The 25,216-nt window shown below is 41.1% G+C and overlaps 1 protein-coding gene across 3 annotated transcripts in view; it reads right to left on the minus strand.

The window, feature by feature from the left end:
* The window catches only part of snx17 (sorting nexin 17), a 41,696-nt gene extending 16,480 nt beyond the window's left edge, over positions 1-25,216 (minus strand). For 2 of the 3 annotated variants that reach the window (XM_033020991.1, XM_033020989.1), the window contains exons 1-7: positions 24,934-25,116; positions 16,056-16,130; positions 14,716-14,833; positions 12,268-12,332; positions 7,922-8,032; positions 5,381-5,471; positions 4,320-4,407 (exon numbers count right to left, since the gene is read on the minus strand). In XM_033020991.1, the coding sequence (XP_032876882.1) occupies positions 4,320-4,407; positions 5,381-5,471; positions 7,922-8,032; positions 12,268-12,332; positions 14,716-14,833; positions 16,056-16,130; positions 24,934-24,993 (608 nt within the window). In that variant the 5' untranslated portion in view covers positions 24,994-25,116. Of the gene's footprint in view, positions 1-4,319; positions 4,408-5,380; positions 5,472-7,921; positions 8,033-12,267; positions 12,333-14,715; positions 14,834-16,055; positions 16,131-24,933 lie in introns of all 3 variants that reach the window. The other variant, XM_033020990.1, reaches the window with a different exon arrangement.

The raw sequence follows: 25,216 nt of genomic DNA on the forward strand, positions 1-25,216 counted from the left end.
TATATAAAAAAGCAGTATTATCAGTACAACAAAGTTAATTACATGCATTTCACATCAATATTGTCCAATAGTTATGATAGATACAAAATGCTGGAGTAACTCAGCGTGTCAGGCTTCATCTCTGAAAAAAAAGGAATAAGTGACATTTTTGGTCGAAACCCATGTTCAGACCCTTCTTCAGTCCAGTAGTTAAGTTTGTTCTTATGCTACCTTTACCAACTAAATACTAATGAGTAACCATTACACACTTTGAAACTCTTGGTAGCATTGGTTAGTATTTGTTAGAAATCCAACAGCTAATAAATGAATACTCATCTATAATAAATTAACAAACACAAAAATAAAATGTTGCAGTTAGTTTTCAATTGTGTAATATCAGTTTTTTGTTTCAGCAAGAAAAAGTCAAAACAATGATTAGAGAACAAAAACTTGGAAGTACGGTTAACCATCATGAATATATCTCTTTAGCTGCAGGAAATTATTGTGTTCCCATTCAATAATAACTGAACCATTTCCTATAATGGCTCAACTGGGATTTACGAATGTCATTAAACTGTACAATCATATACAATTATGAGGCCTGAATAGGGTGGAAAGCCAGTCCTTTTCCCCAGGTGAAAATGTCAAATATTCAAAGCAAGGCTTTAAGGTAGGTGAGGGAACGTGTGAAGCAAGATGTTTTTAAAACAAAGAATGAACTGTTCCAGGAATATGCTGTGGTGAAAGCAGATATGATAATAACATTTAAGAGGCATTTGGATAGGCACATGCAGGAGAGTTATGGATCATGCGTGGGCAGATGGAGTTAGGTTAATATGGTATCATGGCCCCCCAGATGGTGTGCTAAAGGTCCTATTCATGTATGATACTGTTCTGTTCGTAACTACTGCTCAATGTCTCTTGTTTCTCTCATCAGAAAGGGAATGTATACTATCTTCTCACAAATGTACTTATTTAAATTAAGAACTCATATTAGAGAAGAGTGTATCTTTTAACTAATTTTACTGTTTACATGACAAAATTGAATTGAATTGAATAAATATTATTAGCCAAATATGTATACATACAAGGAATTTGCCTTGGTGCTTTGCTCACAAGTAACAACACGATATACAGTAGACAATTAAAAAAACATTAAAAATTAAACACGTGAAGAATGAAATAAAATACCAGAGCAAAAGGAAGCTACAGACTTTTGGCTGTTGAGTGGATATGATAGTAACATTTAAGAGGCATTTGGATAGGCACATGCAGGAGATCTATGGATCATGCGTGGGCAGATGAAGTTAGGTTAATATGGCATCATGGCCCCCCAGACTAAATCAGTATTTAGTCTTATAAAGTGGGAAAAATGTACAATAAATTTTTATTTTAAGATACTTAGAAAAAGGTTCACAAGCAAAACTAAATCAATTGATTACTTTTGAGAAGTATCAGTTATCATTTCATCCAAAAATCCAAATAATTGACTAATATTAGTCATGCAAAAACATCTTCCAACATGCAATATCGGTCACATGTTACAATTGGGCCTGTGGCACCGTTGAGCTCCCTCACCTGTTGCTTTCCGCTCCGCATCCTCCTCTGCAGTCGCCAACATCTTCCAAGGTGGAGTCTGTAGGAGACTCCGGAGGAGGAGGATGATGTGGGAGCGGGGGGGGGGGGGGGGGGTTTGAAAGAGGCAGAGTGGACAACTCGATGGTCAACAGAAAGAACCTGCAATTGGTGAGAGGGGAGGGAGCCCTAGGATGAGCTCCACAAGCATATCCCAGCAGCCCGAAGAAAGCGGAGTCCCCAGGGACTACAATGTGAACCGCAACAGCCACATCAACCGGAGCCGTGTGGTGGTTGAAGAAGGGCTCGCTGGTGCACTTCGTGTGCTGGCGGTGGCGTTAAATCCAGGCTGGGGAGGTGGTGCGAGCCAATGTGGCATCATCAGGTCCGTTCGCTATAACCGAGATCCTTGATTTCAGATTTCCAAAACGATAGCGTTTTGCATCTAACAATTCTAGCATGGTCTTTTTCTTCTCTTTGCTCTATATTCATTTCCTATTTATATTCATTTCCTGTTAATATCCCCCCCTCCCCCTAAAAAGACTAGATGCAATTGAAAAGCTTTTACCAACCATCGTCAGCACCCTCACCACACATATATTGGTCAGTCGCTTTTGATCTCTGCTGTAATCACAGAGACATCCATTGTTTGCTAAACCTCTTCCACTACTAGCCAAGAATATAAAGCAGGATAGTAAAAGCTTCTTTAGGTATGTGAAGAGGAAAAAATTAGTTAAGACCAACGTTGGACGCTTGAAGACCGAAAAAGGTGAATTTATTATGGGGGACAAGGAAATGACAGATGAGTTGAACAGGTACTTTGGATCTATCTTCACTAAGGAGAACACAAACAATCTTCCTGATATAGTAGTTGCTAGAGGATCTGGGGTGACGGAGGAACTGAAGGAAGTCCACATTAGGCAGGAAATGGTATTGGATAGACTGATGGGACAGAAGGCTGATAAATCCCCAGGGCCTGATGGTCTGCATCCCAGGGTACTTAAGGAAGTGGCTCTAGAAATCGTGGATGCATTGGTGATAACTTTCCAATGTTCTATAGACTCAGGATCAGTTCCTGTGGATTGGAGGGTAGCTAATGTCATCCCACTTTTTAAGAAAGGCGGGAGAGAGAAAATGGGGAATTATAGACCAGTTAGCCTGACATCGGTGGTGGGGAAGATGCTGGAGTCAATTATAAAAGGTGAGATAGCCGCACATTTGGATAGCAGTAACAGGATCGGTCCGAGTCAGCATGGATTTACGGAGGGAAAATCATGCTTGACTAATCTTCTGGAATTTTTTGTAGATGTAACTAGGATAATGGACAAGGGAGAGACAGTGGATGTAGTGTACCTGGACTTTCAGAAAGCATTTGATAAGGTCCCACATAGGAGATTAGTGGGCAAAATTAGGGCACATGGTATTGGGGGCAGAGTGCTGACATGGATAAAGACGTGGTTGGCAGACAGGAAACAAAGAGTAGGGATTAACGGGTCCCTTTCAGCATGGCAAGCAATGACTAGTGGGGTACCGCAAGGCTCGGTGCTGGGACCGCAGCTATTTACAATATACATTAATGATTTGGACGAAGGGAATAACATTAGCAAATTTGCAGATGACACAAAGCTGGGTGGCAGTGCGAACTGTGAGGATGATGCTATGAGAATGCAGGGTGACTTGGACAGGTTGGGGGAGTGGGCAGATGAAGTTTAATGCGGATAAATGTGAGGTTATCCACTTTGGTAGCAAAAACAGGAAGGCAGATTACTATCTAAATGGCGTCGTTGGGAAGAGGGGAAGTACAACGGGATCTGGGGGTCCTTGTACATCAGTCTATGAAAGTAAGCATGCAGGTACAGCAGGCAGTGAAGAAAGCGAATGGCATGTTGGCCTTTATAACAAGAAGAATCGAATATAGGAGCAAAGAGGTCCTTCTGCAGTTGTACAGAGCCCCAGTGAGACCACACCTGGAGTATTGTGTGCAGTTTTGGTCACCTAATTTGAGGAAGGACATTCTTGCTATTGAGGGAGTGCAGCGTAGGTTTACAAGGTTAATTCCCGGGATGGTGGGACTGTCATATGCTGAGAGAATGGAGCAGCTGGGATTGTACACTCTGGATGAGAGGGGGTCTCATTGGAAACATATAAGATTGTTAAAGGTCTGGACACACTAGAGGTAGGAAACATGTTCCCGATGTTGGGGGAGTCCAGAACCAGGGGCCAAGTTTAAGAATAAGGAGTAAGCCATTTAGAACGAAGACTAGGAAACACTTTTTCCTCACAGAGAGTGGTGAGCCTGTGGAATTCTCTGCCTCAGAGGGCGGCGGAGGCAGGTTCTCTGGATGCTTTCAAGAGAGAGCTAGATAGGGCTCTTAAAAATAGCGGAGTCAGGGGATATGGGGAGAAGGCAGGAACGGGGTACTGATTGGGGATGATTAGCCATGATCACATTGAATGGCGGTGCTGGTTCAAAGGGCCGAATGACCTACTCCTGCACCTATTGTCTATTGTCTACTCTGCAGCTTAAAAAGTATTTTTTGAATTCCAATCAATTTCGAACTTTTCCCAGTTCTGATGGAAGGTCGCCCAGCCAAAAAAATGGTTTGCTCGCCACAGATGGTGCCTAACCCAAGTAGTTACAACACAACATTTAAAATTCAAAACTCCTTCCTCAGATGGCAGCAAATTATTAAACTTTAATATGCCCGAAAAATTTTATAAGTCAGTTTAATTATCCGCAGAATTTAAAATAAGACATGCTTTACCTCTTTCGTAGCACTATTTTGTATTCTGCATTCTTCAAGCTCGTGACTGAAATATAGGGCAGTTCAAACTCCTGCAGTTTTCGTACAACTGAGTAACACAATAATTCATAAAACTGAAGTTAATACCAAAATTATATAGTTTAAAACAATATATTTATTTCAATTGACCTTCATAGCTCTTCATTTCTCACATTATGTATTTGATCCTTCCATCCGATTTCTATGTATATCTCTTACTAGTCAACGTCAGATTACAGACCATAATGATTTATAGGGCAAATGGGAACAAGGAAAGATGAAAGCATGGAGATTAAGGAAGGACAAAGGGGCAGTGGGTGGAAGAATGACATAAATGAATTTGGAGTTCTGGATGACATTTTAGTAGAATGCCTAACCAATAATGAAGCAATACGAAAATACATCCAGTCAGATGCAACCCATAAACCTTTGCACCTGAAGGACACAGGTCTTTTTACAGCCATCATATTATATTCAATACAATAACTGTATTAATAATAATTATAAACACTTTTAAACACTGCCAAATAGAATAACACTACTGCTGTGCCTGGTTGTGAAATCTGTGAAGTTGCCTTTTAAAAAAACAGAACATTTCTGGAAGTCTAATTAAATATTTGCTGTTTTCTATTTGCATTCAAAGTCCACGACATAGCATGGAACAACTTTTCACACTGCTCATCTTAAAGCCAGGTAGAATAAGATTGTACACATAAGAGTTCCCAATCATTTCATGCAGAGCTTGTACAGCTGGCAGGAAAAGACCACGTGTTATCACTTTCAATTGGAACTGAAATTTGAATCTGGAGGGAGGCGAAAGATAGTGTTGCAATTATTGATGAAGCAAATCCATTTGCTTAATTACTTACACAATAAAACTGGTGCTCTCAGTTTCTGATCATTTTTTTTTGTATTATTCGGAGGGGTGGGGGAGAAGCATACACTCAAGTATTAATTTTGTGTGTTTAATTTTTATGTCACTCCATGTCCCACAATTAAGAGCAAAAGGACATTCAAACTTGGAATTTAATCAATAAACTTACAAGAACAGCCACCGTCAGATCCTTCTCGAATAAGGAAAAGGCTGAAGTATCCGACTAGGTCATCAGGGAGATCTAGTTTTGCTGCAACTGCCTTTAAGAATGATATAAAATGTTAGAATATTTCTGTTAAATCAAGATACTGGAACAATTCCAAATACCTGTAAGTGAATACACCAAACTCAGTGAATAAATTAACTAAGGGCAGAGCAATGGTAATAAAAACTAGACTGCAAGATGCACAAAGGAAACAAGATTCTGAATGAAGAATTTTTAATTGGTCTCAAGGCCTCTTCTGTATTTATCAGTGATCAAAGCAATAAACTACATTTGAACTAACTATGGAACTTTGATAATTAAAAACAAAATCATTAGAATGATGCAGAATACATTACACAACATGACACCTTAAAGGCTTAAAATGCTGCTCATATTATCCTCCAGGCATACAGAAGGAAATTAGAAAACTAATGGAATAATTTAATAATTTAACATGAATTTGGGCTCAGACAGTCTAGATAAGGTACCACACAGAGATTATTATACAAAACTGGAGAATATTATATTGTAGGTAATATGGCTCAAATTTCAAATTGTGCTGCAATCACAAAAGACATGCCAGTGACGTAACTTTCTCTGAAAGTCTCCATGTACTATAACCGACTTTGGGGGATAGACTGCAGAAAGTATCGTGATTGGTTGTATCATGGCCTGGTAGAACAATTCTAATGCACAGGAATGCAAGAGTCTACAGAGAGTGGCGACACACTCCAGACCATCACAGGCACAGCTCCTCCCCAGTATCGAAAGCATCTATACAAGTGCGCTGCCTCAAGATGGGAGTATCCTTCAAAGTATAATCCATCTCCACCATGCCAACTACTGTTTCTACTGTCAGACAGCAAGTCTGAAGTCCAAAGCACGAGGTTCAGGGGCAGATAATAACTCCCTACAATCATCAGGTTCTTGAATTGACCAACGCAACCCTAATCCTACCTTGGCACCAGATTACCTCCGTGAACTTGTTTTCTAATGGTGATTTAACACTGGCTTGTTTTGCAGTCTGTTTCTTTTCATTGTTGTGAAAATAAATTGTGTTTTTATGTTGTCTGAGTCTATGTACCTGTGGTGTTGCTGCAACCTTTTTTTTTACTGTAACTCACAGTATTTGCGCTCATTTTATACACATGACAAACCTGACGTGACTATGATGGAATGGATTGAGAAATAGCCAACAAATAGAAAATAGTAGAAATAATCAGATCGTTTTCAGATTGAGAGTTATGGCCAGATAACTGCAGTTTTTCACGATTTATGCCAATGATTTGGACAAAGGGATTAAGAGTAATATCACAGTTTACAGATCTGCAAACATGACAATAAAGAACCATTGAACCAAATGATATATAGCTACGTAGCTGTATGGTCTGCAATGAGGACAAAGAGAGGAGAGTGAATGGAAAAGGATCACAACAGAAGAAGTATAACTTCATCCTCTTCAGTAGCAACACTACAAGACAGTACATCTTCTTTTTAAATATGACAGACCAAATATTGCCGATGCTCATAAGGACGCAAGTATCCTTGTATGTCAATCAAAGTCAATGTGCAGATTCAATTAGCAATTAGGAAAGCAAATTGTATTTTGGCCTTTACTACAAAAGGATTTAGTTAAAAATATGTCTTCATCCCATTTTGAAACTGCACCTGAAATTTTGTATACAAGCCCGGTCTGGTATGAGGATGGATATGATTATGATAGAGGCAGTGCAGCAAAGGTTCACCAGATTTACTCCCGGTAGGGTGTGCTGGTTGTAGATTAAACTGTTTGGAAGAATGAGAGACGATCTAACTGAAACATACAACATTTTTAAGGGTGGAGGCAGAGTTAATGTTTCTCCATGGATGGCGTGCCTATCCAAGAGTCAATCTCAAAATAATTAAGCCACTCGGGACTGCGATGAGAGGTTTCCTACACAAAAGGCCAATAAATCTTTGTAATTCTCTCCCAAGGAGGCTATGGAGGGATAAGATTTGACATTTTTATAGATTTATGGGAATCAAAGATAAGATTAGTACAACTGTGTGATACTGCAGTAAAAGATCAGCCTTTGTCTTACTGAATGCTTGTTGAAGTAGAATAAAAAGACCTGATCTTGCTCGATGTTGGAGCAGCAGAATGGGCAGCATTAAGATTTTTGAAAAATAAGTTCTTTATTTGATTCCACACATGACAATAAATGCCCTATTTATCGTAACTTAACCATATCTGCATTTACAAGGAATAACTATAAGCTTGATCATGGCAACACTGCAGATGTAACAGAAGAACAATCTTGGATTTTTATTAATTTTCAAACTTAAAATATTAGGGAGGTACAGAAATTACTTGGTTTCATGAGCTACAAACACAGAAAAGATGCTTAAAAATATTTCTAAGCAAATGTTTATTTTTTTAGGATATCACATTGAATACACTTTGCAAATATAGATAAGATCCAAATTATTTATTCTGAAGTGACTAAATTTTGTAAGAATTCTTACCTCTAACACATCTTCGGTCTGATCAGAGCTGAAAATATTGACTTTCACTTTCTGCCCATTGGACAGATAGACATCCAGCTGTACTTCTTGTGTTGGAATCTGTTGAGTTTCCTAAAAGTTACAAAGAGTTAAAACAATAAAGAATAGATTCCCTATATTTTTGTTTAAAAAACACTAATTATTTAAGCTCTTATTGATTGGTAATTAAGCGATCACTTTATATTTAAAATGGTATATTCAAATCAGTTTAAGTCCGCAATTAAATCTGCGAGTCAGAACAATGCCTGGACTTTATCTCAGCGAGTAGTAAACTACAAATCTGCACAGTTTATTAAGTCTATTTACTATATTTATTACAATACCAAAATCAATAATCATGCATCACTTTGAAAGAAACATTTAAAAACGTCTAATGACACAGTAACTTAGCAGGTCGGGCAGCACCTCTGGAGAACATGGATCGGTTTGAAAACCCTCTACGTTTGAAAACATCTGGTTAAAAACTTTTGAATACTATATCTGCAACATCACATCCAAAATATTTTAACAGATGGATGTTTTCAAATGTTTATCCTTCAAAACTACAGGTTCAGAAACAGTTTCTTCCCAACAAATAACAGATTATTGAGCACCACAAACACCAACTAAACTTCAAATTGACTTGGTTGCACTGGAGACTTTGGGCTTTTATTTTGCTTTGCACTAATATTCTTTTTTTGTTTTATTAACTTTTTTGTTATCTATTGAGCACTGTGTTTAAAGTTCTGTATTGCTGCTGCAAGTAAGAATTTCATTGTTTCATTTCAGTACACGTGACAATTAACATAGAAACATAGAAAATAGGTGCAGGAGGCGGCCATTCGGCCCTACGAGCCATTCATTATGATCATGGATGATCGTCCCCTATCAATAACTCGTGCCTGCCTTCTCCCCATATCCCTTGACTCCACTAGCCCCTAGAGCTCTATCTAACTCTCTCTTAAATCCATCCAGTGACTTGGCCTCCACTGCCCTCTGTGTCAGGGAATTCCATAAATTCACAACTCTCTGGGTTAAAAAGTTTTCTCTCACCTCAGTCTTAAATGACCTCCCCTTTTTTCGAAGGCTGTGGCCCCTGGTTCTGGACTCGCCCCACATTGGGAACATTTTTCCTGCACCTAGCTTGTCTAGTCCTTTTATAATTTTATATGTTTCTATAAGATCCCCCTCATCCTTCTAAACTCCAGTGAATACAAGCCTAGTCTTTTCAATCTTTCCTCATGTGACAGTCCCGCCATCCCAGGGATCAATCTCGTGAACCTACGCTGCACTGCCTCAATCACAAGGATGTCCTTCCTCAAATTAGGAGACCAAAACTGTACACAATACCCCAGATGTGGTCTCACCAGAGCCCTATACAACTGCAGAAGAACGTCTTTACTCCTATACTGAAATCCTCATGCTATAAAGGCCAACATTCCATTAGCTTTCTTCACTGCCTGCTGTACCTGTAAGCCAGTGACAGGTGTACAAGGATGCCCAGGTCTCGCTGCACCTCCCCCTTACCTAACCTAACCCCATTGAGATAATAATCTGCCCCCTTGTTTTTGCCGACAAAGTGGATAACCTCACATTTATCTATATTATACTGCATCTGCCACGCATCTGCCCACTCACTCAACCTGTCCAGGTCATCCTGCAACCTCCTAACATCTCTTCACAGTTCACACTGCCACCCAGCTTTGTGTCATCCGCAAACTTGCTAGTGTTGCTCCTAATTCCCTCTTCCAAATCATTAATATATATGGTAAACAGTTGCGGCACTCCACTCGCCACTGCCTGCCATTCTGACAAGGACCCGTTCACTCCTACTCTTTGCTTCCGGTTTGCCAACCAATTTTCTATCCATGTCAACACCCTACCCCCAATACCATGTGCTCTAATTTTAGTCACCAGTCTCCCGTGCAGGACATCAAAGGCTTTCTGAAAGTTTGTATACACTACATCCACTGGCACCTCTTCATCCATTTTACTTGTCACATCCTCAAAAAATTCCAGAAGATTAGTCAAGCATGATTTCCCTTTCATAAAACCATGTTGACTTGGACTAATCCCTTTACTACTATCCAAATGCCCCATTATTACCTCTTTAATAATTGACTCCAGCATCTTTCCCACCACCGAAATCAGGCTAACTGGTCTGTAATTCCCCGTTTTCTCTCTCGCTCCTTTCTGAAAAGAGGGATAACATTAGCTATCCTCCAATCCACAGGAACTGATCCTGAATCTATTGAACATTGGAAAATGATCACCAATGCGTCCATTATTTCTAGAGCCACCTCCCTGAGGACCCTGGGATGCAGACCATCAGGTCCAGGGAATTTATTATCCTTCAGTCCCTTTAGCCTACTTAATACTATTTCTCGCCTAATGACAATTTCAGTTTGTTTGTTTGTGTCTTTCTTAGTGAAGACAGATCCGTAGTACCTATTCAACTCTTCTGCCTTGTTGCCCATAATAATTTCACCCGTGTCTGCCTTCAAGGGACCCACATTTGACTTTGCAACTCTTTTTCCCCATAACATATCTAAAGCTTTTACTGTCCTTCTTTATATTCCTGGCCAGCTTCCCTTCGTACTTCATCTTTTCAGCCCGTATTGCCAGTTTTGTTTCCTTCTGTTGTCCTATGAAAGTTTCCCAATCCTCTGGCATCCGGCTACCCTTTGCTGTGTTATACATCTTTTCTTTTAGTTTTATTCTATCCTAACTTCTGTTGTCAGCCACGGTTGCCTCCTACTCCCCTTAGAATCTTTCTTCCTTTTTGGAATGAAATGATCCTGCGTCTTCCGGATTATGCCCAGAAATTCCTGCCATTCCTGTTCCACCGTCATTCCTGCTAGGATCCCTTTCCAGTCTACCTTGGCCAGCTCCCCTCTCATGCCTTCATAGTCCCCTTTGTTCAACTGCATCACTGACACTTCTGATTTAATCTTCTCCTTCTCAAATTGCAGATTAAAACTAATCATATTATGATCACTACCTCCAAGCGATTCCTTGACCTCGAGTTCTCTTATCATATCTGGTTCATTGGACAAAACTAAATCCAGAATTACCTTTTCTCTGGTCGGCTCCATTACAAGCTGCTCTAAGAATCCATCTCAGAGGCGTTCTACAAACTCTCTTTCTTTGGGTCCTGAACCAACCTGATTTTCCCAGACTACCTGCATATTGCAATCCCCCATCACCATAGTGGCATTACCTTTGTTACATGCCAGTTTTAACTCCTGCTGCAACTTACACCCTACATCCGGGCTACTCTTTGGGGGTCTGTAGATCAACTCAATCCACAGTGACTCTACCTCGTCAGTCCCTATGTCTTCCCTCACAAGGGACTGAATTCCATCCCTCACCAGCAGAGCTACCCCCCCTCCTCTGCCCACTTGCCTATCCGTTCTATAGGATGTATAACCCTGAATATTAAGTTCCCAAGCTCGATCCTCCTGCAGCCACGTCTCAATAATCTCCACAATGTCATATCTACCAACCTCTAACTGAGCCTCAAGCTCATATACTTACTTCTTATACTTCGCGCATTCATATACAATACTTTTAATTCGTTACGCATTTCACCTTTCACATCAATCCCCATTATTACACTTGGCCATACTCCCCTATCCCTTTGTGAGCTTCCTTTCCCGTTAATTCTGGGGTCATTAACTATCCCTTTACTCTCTTTCCCTTTAACTCCATCCTCGACTATGCCATTTGACACCCCACCCCCCTTATTCAGTTTAAAACCATCCGTGTAGCAGTGGCAAACCTGCCTGCCAGAATGCTGGTCCCCCACTTGTTAAGATGCAATCCGTCCCTTTTGTACAGTTCCCCCTTACTCCAAAACAGACCCCAGTGATCTAAGAATCAAAATCCCTGCCCCCTGCACCAGTTCTTCAGCCACACATTCAGGTCCCGTATCTCCCTGTTCCTGCTCTCGCCAGCACGAGGAACTGGAAGCAAACCGGAGATAACCGCCCTGGAGGTCCAGCTTTTCAGCATTTTTCCGAGCTCTCTAAAGTCACTCTGCAGAATATTCATCCCCTTCTTTCCGACATCGTTTGTGCCGACATGCACTACCACTTCCACATTCTTGACTCCAGACTCCAATGAATGGATGGACTAGTGCAGAAATGACCTCATCTTATAATTAACAAGCAAAATGCTCCAAACAGAGAATGTGCATAAAGACAAAGTTAAAATATTCCATTCTTCTTTGAAAACCATCTGACCAGGCAAATAGAGCTGAGAATATTACCCTATCAAAAGGAAAGTGGATTGGCAGACTAGATCATAAATCATGAATATTAACATACCTGCTGTGCTTTTCTGAGAAAGCTGTTGAACGCTTCACTGCTGCCAAGCAAGGAATCTTGCCGCACTAAAACAAAGATAAGAATCAGTAAAATTGCCACAAAATAAAAGTTGTATAAATGCATACGCTCTCAGGATTGGATTACTCTGGAAGGTCAACAAATTACTATTTTAGCTTGAAGCCAGCAAATTGTCAATGGAAATATAGAATATACAGGCTGCAGAAGCTTCAAAAAAGATTATGTAGCCAAAACCAACACTAGTCGGGGAAAAAGTCTAGAGAGAAGGATAATCAATCATTTGTTCCATCATAGGCTATTAAATTCTTAGGTCAAACCAGACAATTTATTCACAATAAGTTATTTTTGGCATTTTTGGGGCATCATAATCTTGCAATTATCTTTTATTACGACCCTGTTCAATAGAGTTCCTTAGCGTCAATATTACCAATGATCTACCGCGGTCCAACCACACTGAGTGACAGTCAAGAAGTCACACCAACACCTCTACTTCCTGAGGAGACTGAGAAAATTTGGCATGTCTTCAATGACTCTTACAAACTTCTACAGAAACACCATAGAAAGCATACTGTCGGATTGCATCACAGCTTAGTTTAGGAACAACTCTGCCTAAGATGCAAGAATTTTTTAGAGAGATGTTGCACACGTAGCCCAGTCCATCACAGACTAGACTTCCCAACAATGACTCCCTATACTTCTCGCAGCCTCAGACATGTAGCCAATGTAAAATACTTGTTCCCTCTTCAACCCCCCCCCCCCCCCCCCAGTCATTCTTTCTTCTCCCTGCGCACATCCAGCAAAAAATGATAGAAGCTTGAACGCATGCGCCACTAGACTCAGGAACAGCTTCTTCCCCACTGTTATCAGACTTTTGAACGGCCCTTCCATAAGATAGGGTATTGTCCAAATCATCCCATTGCAGACATTAAACTTTGTCTGTGGAACTGATGTGCTACAATGCTGGGAACTATATTCTGCACTCTATCTTCCCTTTTGCTTTATCTATTGTTAATGAGTTTGACTTGATTGTATTCATATGTAGTATTATCTGATCCATTTGGATAGCGTGCAAAACAATCTTTGCACTATACCACGGCATGTGACCATAATAAACCTAACAAAAAGGAGCACTGGCCTCAATTACTGACATTAATGTTTATTAAATCTTTACACAACCAGGTCATGTTATTTTTTAAAACCTTACTCGAACAAAGGATTAGTGGTTCCTATGGCAGCTGCAAACATTGAGTGAAAATATTCCTTGAGGTTTGAAATGTGTATATTAGATTTTATCTGACTCTTAAATATATAGCAACCACATTTACAAGCTGAGATGAGGAGTTAAATGGGACTTTATCACAGCAAGTATTAATGCACACACGTTTTCAACAACTAACTAAAAGTGTGCATATACAAAGAGGAGAGAGCAAGGAATTACTGCTCGAGCACCAAAGTGGAATAAATGTAGAATCTTAATGACACAAAGGCAAACGTTTCAGGAATTTAAAACGGCGATAAAAATCTTTACATTCTGAACAATATTGGTTGGCAGCACAACTCACGTCTGTCTTTTTTATTTTTTGGTCTAGTTAAATGTAGTTTCATACTGTTTTAACTGTGTATATGTGGGGGGCGGGGGGTGGAAACTTTTAAAATCTCTCCCCAGCACAGGAGACCCGACCTTTTCCCTGTCGCGTCTCCGATGTCGTTGGGGCCTAGCACCGTGGAGCGGCCTCCAACCGGAACGACCTAGGGGCTCCAGTCGCAGAGCTGCGGACTTACCATCGTGGGGCTAGCCGGCCTCGGAGCGTGGGGACCGGTGGTGGCTCGCTGCTGCGGCCCGACTACGGAGCTTGGAGGCTCCTGCTGCAGGCCTGTGGACTGTGATATTGGGAGCTCGGGTGGGTGACCGCTTTTTGGAGCTCCCGCAACGCAACTTCTCCAGCCCGTATCGCGGGGTTGGAACGACCCGGAGCAGGGCCGTACATCGCCCGGCGCGGCTTTAATGGCCGCGGGACATTCCAACGCCCGCCGGGGCTCCAACTTTGTGACATTTAGACCTGGAGCGGGGCCGTACATCGCCCAGCGCGACCTTAATGGCCGTGGGACTTAACATCGCCCGCATGGGGCTTCAACATCAGGGGGAAATGGTGCACAGGGGAGAGAAAAGACTTGCCTTCCATCACATCGAGGAGGAGATTCACTGTGATGGATGTTTTGTGTGAATTGAATTGTTTGTGTGTCTTGTAGGAATTGTTTTGTTTGTATGGCTGTAGAAACAGAGTTTTGTTTGAGCCTCACTGAGGTTCAAATGACATTGAATAAATATTGTATTGTATTGTATAAATAAATTACTTTACAGTATGAAGAATAAGAGTTTAAATTTACAGATTTTGGCATAATCACAGGTGAAAAATAAAATGTTCTTACCACTCTGAATATACTTTTCCAATTGTTCGCGACGTTGTTCAACTTCTGCAGTGGTTAGTGTGAATATCTTTTTAGGAGGAAAGTGAGGAAGCACATTGTTCCCATATTCCTTTCTCAGCTGAAAACAAAATATAGCACCTACTGAGAACTGAAACTTGGATGTTCTTGTAATTTCTATTTGAATAAAACACTGAAATATGTTGGTTCTGAAAATCTGGTAAATATTTTGCCAAATCAGTACGATTCTGCCAATTTTTTTTTAAACAAAAATATTCACCATTTTAATTTCTGTAAGAAAACTATGTAATGTTCACTATTTTTTGCTAAATCATTCATAAATTTTACAATTATTTCTACTTATTTTTAATGCAAAACCACTACTTGACAATCTGGTAAATATCTTGCCAAAAATATTGTCTTGACTCGACACTGAATCAATGGCAATCATTTGCTCTCAAGATGAACAACTTACACAGGTCAAGAGAATATCCACCAAGCCCCTCAAGCCTGCCCTGTCATTCAATATGATCATGGTTGATCTATGCTGGCATCAACTCCTTTTCTGTGCCATATCCCATAACACTCAATTCCCCAATCATTCAAATATCCTATCCCCATTTAAAAGATATCCATCCCCAAGGAAGAGATTTCCAGAGATTCACTACCTTCAGAAGAATTTGCTACACACTGAAGTTTTAAATGACTTTATTATTTTGGAACTGCCCATTTGTTCATTGTAAAATGAACATCCACAAAAATGAATCGTCCACAAGTAAAAACATCTCAATATCTATCCCGTCGAGTCTCCCAGGATCTGATGTTTGAATAATGTCATCCCTCATTCTTCTAAACTCACAGGAATACAGAACCAAACTGTCAACACTCTCTTGATAGGATAAACCTCTTATCCAAAATTAGGCTTATGAATTGTCATTGGGCTGCCTCCAATGCTACGCTATACTTTTTGGGAAAGCGGGGAAAAAAATGAGCAGAGTATTCCAGAGTCGCCACACCACATTCTATACAACTAACAAAATCTCCCCTTTCTTCTACTCCTGCGCAATATAGGCTAAAATGCCATTTGTTGCTTTAACCAATCCACTAATCTTCATAATTCATCAATTATAACACTGAGAACGCTGAACTCCTCTCCATTAATTTTTTTCATGTAACTTTTAACTGCTATTTGCCAAAAAAATCCCAAACCATGATTCAATCCCAATATGACCATCATTTATAAAGGATCAAAGTCCACAGGAATTGCCATTCGTATTATGAATTTAGCAGACAGCTCACTATAAACCAACATTCCTTAAGCTTTATAAAATCTAATAACACACCTGCTCGTGTAGTCCATAGAGTTGACTGTATCGAACGCGACAGTGCAATACTCCATTTACATGAATACTGTAAGCCTGCAATAGTAACATTGGACTTTGTTGAATAAATTTAAATATAATCAGACAATCAAGCATTGTTTTAATTTAAGGTTGCGAGTCAGGCATTAACTTCAGCTTTATGTTGCATGCCCACACTATGTATGTTAAGCTCAGATTCCTGTGTACTGAGCTCTGATGTCCAATTTTTCATTCCTTCAGGACTAAGATGGGGAGAAATCTCTTCAAAAACTGCACAACCCTGAATGAAGTCTCCACTAAGAGAGTTGTTAGAGGATTTTTAGAGGTTTTAGATGATCAACCTTTGAGGATTTGAATATTGGCATGAGGTTACGCAGGATCTGAGTGGTAATAGGAAGAGCACAAGAAATCTATGCTGATCCCAAATGAGAGGCAGCTATGGCTTGGTCCCCACATACATCAATGATATTAAGGGTCTTGCTATTAATTGTAAATTTGCCTCTTACCTTTGACCTCCCAAAGTGCAACATGGAAAACTCCATTGCCATTTCTGTTGCTGATCTAAATCCTGGTATATACTTTGACAGCTTTCCTTATTGTACCTAACACTGATTTTGGTGCCATCTGCACACTTAATAACCAACCCATTTATATCCAAGTTGTTTATACTAATCACAAATAACAAAGGCTCCAGCACAGATTCCTGCTTAGGGCCACTGGTTACAGAGCTCAAGCTAGAATAACATCCATTCACCATAATTCTGGGTGTTTTATGAGTAAACAGGTTTGGAACTCAAGCAACCAATCCATGCAAATTAATATTTTGAATTAGCCTACCATGAGAGACTAGAGGGCATAGGTTTAAGGGGAAAAATTTAATAGGGGGCAACACTTTCTCCCAAAGTGTGGTGGGTATCTGGAATGGGTTGCCAGAGGAAGCAGTTGAGGTAGGTGCTCTAATAACATTTGAGATCTTAAGACAAATACATAAATAGTAAAGGTTTGAAAGGATATGGGCCAAACACGGTAAAATAGGACTGGCTTATATGGGGGATCTTAGTTGGCATGTACATGTTGGGCCAAGAGATCCGTTTCCTATCCCTGTGACTCAAACTCACCAGGTCTTAACCTCTGCCCATTCCATTGTTTTTAAAACACAAATTCTATAACATCAAGTTTGTTAGGAAAGCAATTATCATGTCATCGCAGAATTCCCTTACCTGTATTTTCCATAACTAAGCAATCTTGTAATTCTTCTCCATTCAAACAAACCGTTTGAAATATTTTCATTATACATTATTTAATCATTGATAATACAACAGGAAATTTTGGCTGCTTGATTTGCAAACTTTAAATGGAACAACATTTTTCATTTCAGAAATTTTGCACAATTCAAGGTTGCAGAGTTAATTATTCACATTCTGACTTATCAAATGCTGAAACTAAAGAACAGCATGCTCGAAACAGAATGCCTTCAGTTAACTTAATTGCTTAGTAGAAAAAGCTGTCAAGGGGACAAAATAATCAGCAAAATTATAAAGGGCTTTCTAATTTTCAATTATTAAATTTATTATGGTACCACAAACAGGTTTTAGCATAATGTAGGTTGGCACTTTATTTTCTACCAACATCAAATTCAAGATAGTTCAAAAGGCAAATTATGCAAGCATATTATTTTAAGTAGTCATGCCATTGCAACAAGTGCCACAAATTCAATTCTGTATCAAAGTAGTATGAATCTGGAAAATGGGAAACTATTAACTACTTAATTAAAACTCTCTGGAGAAAAGGAATGGGTGACGTTTCAGGTCGAGACCCTTCTTCAGATTGAAAGTCACAGGAGAGGGAAACGAGAAAAGATTTTAAATGTTTCTAAATGCAATTACAACATAACATTTTCAAGGGTGGTGTGTGTATGGAATCAGCTGTCGAAGGAGCTAGTTGAGGCAGTTAATATCACAATGTTTTTAACATTTGGACAGGTACATGAAAAGGACAGGTTTAGAGCGATATGGGCCAAACACAGGCAGGTGGGATTAGTGTGGATGGGACATGGTTGGAGTGGGTAAGTTGGCCCAAAGGGCCTGTTTCCACACTGTATGACAGATTTTCAAAAATATGCATGTCCACGAATTTGAAGTTTTTAAATCTTTCCACCACCATGAAGGCAGGTTTGTGGATCCTCAACCTTCATCTTCCAATGTCAACAAACAGTTCCTTGGTTTTTCTGATATTGGGAGCAAAGTTGTTGTTTTGGCACTATTTGGTCAGTCGATTGATCACCCTCCTATACCGACTAATCGTCATCTGTAATTTGTCCAATAACGGTGGCATCGTCAGTGAATTTGAAGATGGAGTTGGAACTTGTCCGACTACAGTCATGAGTATAGAGCGAGTGCAGCAGGGGCTGAGCACGCTGCCTTGATGTGCTCCTGTGCTGATGGTTATCAAGGAGGAACTGTTGCTTCCAATTCGTACAGATTGTGGTCTGTTTATGAGGAAGTCAAGGATCCACTTGCAGAGGCAGAGACCCTGTTCTGTGAACTGGGTAACCAGTTTAGAGGGGATGATTGGATTAAACGCTGAGCAGTAATCTATGAACAACAGCCTGACATGTGTTTTTATTGCCTAAGTGGTCAAATGCAGAGTGGAGAGTCAGTGAGATTGCATCCCCCATTGACCTGTTGTAACGGTAGGCAAAATGTAGTGGGCAAGGTTCTTGTTGAGATTGGAGCTGATATATGCCATAACCAGGCTCTCAAAGCACTTCATCACCACGGAGATTAGTGCCACCATTTCGTAGTCATTGAGGCACTTCACCTTGCTCTTCTTGAGCACCTATATTATTGATGCCATTTTAAAGCACATGAGAACAGACCTCAGTAATGGGAGGTTAAAGATGTCTGCAGACACTCCAGCCAGTTGGTCTGCACAGGTTTTAAGATGACGACCAGGTATACATCAGGTTCAGACTCTTTCTGAGGGTTCACCTTGCTGAAGATCTTGAGGTCGATCTGTGTGACTGAGATTGTATGGGGGCTTGCGAAGGCACATCAGCGTTCTCCCTATCGGAGCATGCATAGAAACGCATTGAGCTTGTCTCCGAGTGATGCTTCGTTGTCACTTGAGCAGTCCCCTGGTTTTGCCTTGTAGGAAGTGATGGTCTGCAAACCTTCCCACAGCTGCTGAACATCTGCCTCATCCTCCAGTTGAGAGCAAAAGTCTCTTTTAGCCTTTTTGATGGCTTTATCAAGGTTCAGATCAGTCGAAAAAGGGTCTCCACACGAAACATCACCCATTCCTTTCCTCTAGAGATGCTGCCTGTCCCACTGAGTTACGCTAGCTTTTTGTGTCTATTTTCGGTTTAAACCAGCATCTGCAGTTTTTTCCTACATAGAAAGCACACAGGGTGGCATCACAATTTGTTTTGGGAACAGCTCTGCCAAAGACCACAATAAAATGCTGAGAGGTATGCATGTAGCCCATCGCACAGATCAGACTCCCCATCTACACTCTGCATTGGCTTGGAAAAGCAACCAACATAATCAAAGACTTCTCCCACCCCGATTACTTCTTCTCCCTGCTCCTATCCAGCAGAAGGTACAGAAGCTTGAAAGTACGTATCGCCATACTCAGGAACAGCTCTTTCCCCTCAGGTTTCTCAACGATCTTTCCATAAGCTAAGGTACAGTCCGATTCTCCTCTACCGTATTGCGGGTATTAGACTTTGTCCCTGGAACAGCTGCACAATAATGGTGAGAACTGTATTCTGCACTGTATCTTTCCATTCATTCTTCCTACTTAATCAAATTCAGCTTAATTGTATTTATGTACAGTATCTGATTGGATAGCATGCAAAACAAAGCTTTTCACTGTTCCTTGGTACATGTGACAATAATAAACCTAAACCCTGAACGTGGTAAATAAAAGTAGGTAGATTGGGAAAGAAGGCATATTGCATGCTTCCCTTCTTGGTTCAGGGCATTGAGTGTAAGAGTCAGGAAATCATGATGCAGCTATATAGAACTTTGGTCAGGCTTCATATGTGCAGGTCTGGTCGCCCCATTACATGAAGGAGGTGGAGGCCTTTGAAGCGTTAACCAAAACGCTGCCTGGATTTGAGGGTATTAGCTATAAGACAAGGTTAGACAAACTTGCATTGTTTATTCTGAAGCGTCAGAGGTTGCGGGGAGGCCTGATAAATGTATAGAAAATGATGAGAGGCATAGATAATATTGGCAGTCAGAATCTTTTTTCCTGAGGGTGGAAGCATATATTAAAAATGAGGGCCAACCTTTAAAGGAGTTATAAGATATAAGATGTTGGCAAGGCCACATTCAGAGTATTGTGTTCAGTTCTGGGCACCGTGTAATAGGAAAGATGTTGTCAAGCTGGAAAGGTAGACACAAAATGCTGGAGTAACTCAGCAGGACAGGCAGCATCTCTGAGTGATGTTTCGGGTCGAGACCCTTCTTCAGATTCTGTACAAGGATACAGAGAAGATTTACGAGGATGTTCCCAGGACTAGAGGGTCTGAGCTATAGGGAGAGGTTGAATAGGCTGGGACTCTATTCCTTGGAGCACAGGAGGATGAGGGAGGATCTTATAGAGGTGTATAGGATCATAGAGGAATAGATCAGATAGATGCACAGTCTCTTGCCCAGGGTAGGTGAATCGAGAACGGTGAAGGGTAAAAGATTTAATAGGAATCTGAAGGGTAACCTTTTCACACAAAGGGTGATGGATATATGGAACAAGCTGCCAGAGGAGGTAGTTGAGACAGGGACTATCCCAAAATTTAAGAAGCAGCTTGACAGGGACATGGATAGGACAGGTTTGGAGGGATATGGACTAAATGTTGGAAGGTGGGACTTGTGTAGTTGGGACATGTTGGCCAGTATGGGAAAGTTGGGCTGAAGGGCATGCTTCCACACTATCACGATGAGATATGCAGGGTGAGAGTGGTGGGTGCCTAGAACATGGTGCCAGGGATGGTGGTGGTGGCAGCAGGAGGCAGAGACGATAGTAGCATTTAAGAGGCTTTTAAATAGGCACATGCAGGGATATTGGCCACATGCCATCAGAGAAGATTAGTTTAACCTGGCATCATGTTCGGCACGGACATTGAAGGGCGAAGGGCTTATATTTGTGCTTACTGTTCTGTTTTTCTGATTGCTCAAGCTTGTATTTTATAAGTCTTGCAAACTGTTGGAAAATCCTTAGAACTTCTGCTAAACTAGTTAATGTACACCCAGGTTCTCACAGTCCAACCACATACAGCCCAAGCAGCCACTATAGGAAGTATTCCTTGTAGAACGGCAACATCCCCCAAATTCTGGAAATCACTGTCGGAGATCACTTAAAGTGGAGGTAGAAATAGCTGAGAGCTTCAGGTTTCTCGGCATTAATATTACCAACAATCTATTCTGGACCAATCACAATGAAGTGACAGGCAAGAAAGTAAACCAACATCTCTACTTCCTTAGGAGTGAGGAAATTCTGCACGTTTTCAACGAGTCTTACAAAGCTCTACAGATGCACCATTGAAAGCAAATGTAAGGTTGCATCACTGCTCCGTTTGGCAACAGCTCTGCCCAATACCACTAGAAATTGCAGAAATGTATGGATCTCAGTTCAATCCATCAGACAGGGCATACTCCGACTATTGATTTCATCTACACATCGCGTAGCCTCAAAAAAGCAGCCAACATAATCAAAGACTTGCCCCAATGCAGTCATTCCTTCTCCCCTTCTGTTAAAAGGCTGGAACTGATTTAAAGGAAGCTTGGTTTATGTGCCATCTTAGAACTTAGAAAAGTATAACATGGAAGCCAGCCCTATAGCCCACTATGTCTCTGCTAACCATGATGCCAAATTAAACTAATCCCATCACCCTGCATGCGGTATCCCTCCATTCCCAACAGGTTCACGTGTTTGTCTAAATGCCTCTTAAATGTTGCTCTCATAATTGATTCTACCACCTCACAAATCTCCTTTAAGCTTTCCTCTTCTCACCTTGGACCCATCTTCAGGTATTTGATATTTCCAGACTAGGAGTAAAAGACCCATGTTTCCCCATCTTATACATTGCATAAATGTATGTATTTCTATTAGATCGCCCATCAGCCTCTGACCCTCCAGAACAAACAATCCAAGTTTCTCCAACCTCTGCTTATAACCAATACTCTAGCCAACATCATGGTAAACCTCTTCTGCATTTTCTCCTTCCTATTATTTAGTGACAGAATCACACACAATACTCCAAATGGGCCCCAGCCAAAGTTTTGTATAGCTGCAACATAACTTTCCAAATGTTATACTCAATGCCCTGGCCATTGAAGTCCAGCATGCTGCACATCTTTTTTTTTACTATACTGTCCACTTGTGTGCCACATTCAGAGATCTTTGGACCTGCACCCCAAGATCCCTCTGTACATCAGTGTTCCTAAGGCTCCTGCCATTTACAAATACATTTTCTTCATGCTCACATTTTCCCGAATTAAACTCTATCTGCCATTTCTCTCCTCATTATTTCAATAGATCAATACCCTGTTGTATTGTTTTGACAACCTACCAGGCTACCAGTCCTCCAATTTGTGCGTCAGCAATAGCGAGAATGATTTGCTCCCGCTCGGGTTTTATAGATTTTGAGATAGCTGATGAAGTTGTGTTTCCTCTGCTGCTTGTATAGAACCTTTGTGTGGTATTGATGCATAGACTTGAAATTTTGTCTTTCTTGCTTTGGTTTAATTTATTATTGTTACATGTACTGAGGTACAGTGCAAAACTATGTTTTGCATGTTATTCAATCAGATAATATACATAAACACAAAAGTCATACTCCAGTACAATAGACAGATTGTCCGTGAGAAAACAAAGGGGAAGTTAGAGTGCAGAACATAGAACGCAACATTGCAGAGTAGGATAGTACATTAGTTCCAAGAGTCCAATGTCCTCAATGGAGTAGAGGTGATTTGGACAGTATCCTGGCCTATGGAAGGACTGTTCAGAAGCCTGATAACAGAGGGGTAGAAGCTGTTCCCGAGTCTGGTGGTGTATACCTTCTGCCGAACGGGGAGGGGCAAAGTAATGAAAGGACCAATATAGGTGAATACTTTTAGAAGAATGAAAGGCTCAGAATTAGCATAGGGCCAGCAAGCACATAAAGAATTTTAACATGCAAGCAGAAGAGTTTCGATGACCAGAAGTTCATGGAACAAGGGAGACTTGCATGGCTATTTCTACAAGCCAGTGCCCAGAATGGACTGAGGTAAGAGTAAAAAGGTGCAGTGTTAGATTGGTGGAACGACAACAGCCAAGGAGTTACAAAGATATGTGGTTCAAACCTCAGCACCAAAGTCAAATAGTTATGAACAATCTGGTTCAGTATAAATGAGATGTCAGGGGAGAAATGGGGGTCACGATGAGATAACAGAATTTTGTGACTGAATCAAAAAAGTGGTTCTTGCCTTCCCAAAATTAGCCGAGGACATGTCCATCCATTTGGCAATAATCATCAGATATTTTCTTTTTTAAATCACAAAATTAAGTAAAGCAAGTCATTTAAGTATATCTTGAAGATAATGTGTCTTGGAGTAACATTGATGAAGAGGACAGATTACAAAGCACCCCAGGATATACTTGGGGTCATCAGGGAAATAGTATTCATGCCTGTTCCACCATCCCATAAGATTTTAATAAGGCAATCCACAGTAGACCGTTTAAGAAAGTATGAACCCACACTTATTATTCAATGAAACCATTGCATATTCTCCTCAGAGCAGATATTGGAATCAAACTTTTTTTCATCCACAACTGGGTGGTGGAGGAGTATGTTGTCAAAATCTGTAGACAAAACAGGGCACAAGCAAAACTAAACATGGAAATCAAGAAACCGCAACTTAATCTTACCGAAGCTTTAAGCTTAGTTTTAACAAGGACACATTAATTCTTAAAGGACACAAGGGACTGGAGTAATTCAGCATGTCTCTGGAGAACATGGATAGGTGACGTTTCAGGCATTAATTATTGTTTTGAACTACATCCACAGATTTTACCTGGACAAAGCACTACCATGGGCAATTTGAAGGAACTCATTGTTAACTTTTATATTCCACTTCCGACTTTGTGTATCTTCAAATATATATTTCCGTACTAATTGCCTAATCTTCCGCTCTCACACTGTGGATCAACCCAAAACTTGCTGTAAACGACTCTACCTCTCCTTCAGGGATTGCAGTACTTGCTATCAGTGCACTTTTCAGACTTCAGCACGATTGCAAATTGTGTGATCTGATTCTTTACAATTTACACTTACATAACTCCCAGCAAAGAATAACACAACAGCCTCAGTGCTGCAAGATAGTGTAATGGATGCTTAAGTGAAAAAAAGCGCTGGCAGTGCAGCTCACTGTTAATGGATTTAATAATCTGGTAACTTTCCTCATTTCTCCCTCACCACCCACACCCTCCCCGACGTGTTTGCCAAATGAGAGGCATTGCAGACGTTTAACCCTCACGATACAAACTGGGTTGCGGATGAGGAGAGGTTATCTCAGCACCCGTGATCAACTGCCGTCGTGAATTCTTTCTCGGGTCAGGTTTGAGTGAAGATCCATAGTTTACAGAGATCTAGGATCCTTCCCCACAGAACAACCCAACCCCAAAGAGGCGGAAGGAGGTGGGTGTGGGAAGGGAGACTTCACCAGTTTCAGGAATCTACAAGGCCTGTGGGAGGGAGAGGGGGACGAACCCCCACATTACCTCCCGCAGTAGCGGTCAACCGCCGCAGTAGCGGTCGCCCCACTCCTTCCTTCAACCCCTTTTCCCCTTCTGCCTCCCCAGTCCCCAGTGTACTCACCACGTACGTAGAGCCATTCTCGCTGCTCACCACTTCCGTTTCGGGGATGGAGAAGTGCATGGTGACCGGGAATGTGGGAGAGAGGAAACGAGTTGGCTAAAAGTTTGAGCGTCAATGCCAAAGCGGCCCGGGACGCTTCAACGACGGCCGCCGCCCGCCATCTTGAGCGCGCGAGTGCTCAGGGCGGGGGGGGAGGAGGAGGAGGAGGAGCAGGATCCGCCCGCCCACAGCTCGCGGCCGCCAGTCGCATTGGTGGAGGAGCAGCGCGAGCGCGAGCGCGAGT

Source organism: Amblyraja radiata, chromosome 5 (genome assembly GCF_010909765.2).
Source record: "Amblyraja radiata isolate CabotCenter1 chromosome 5, sAmbRad1.1.pri, whole genome shotgun sequence".
NCBI lineage: Eukaryota > Metazoa > Chordata > Chondrichthyes > Rajiformes > Rajidae > Amblyraja > Amblyraja radiata.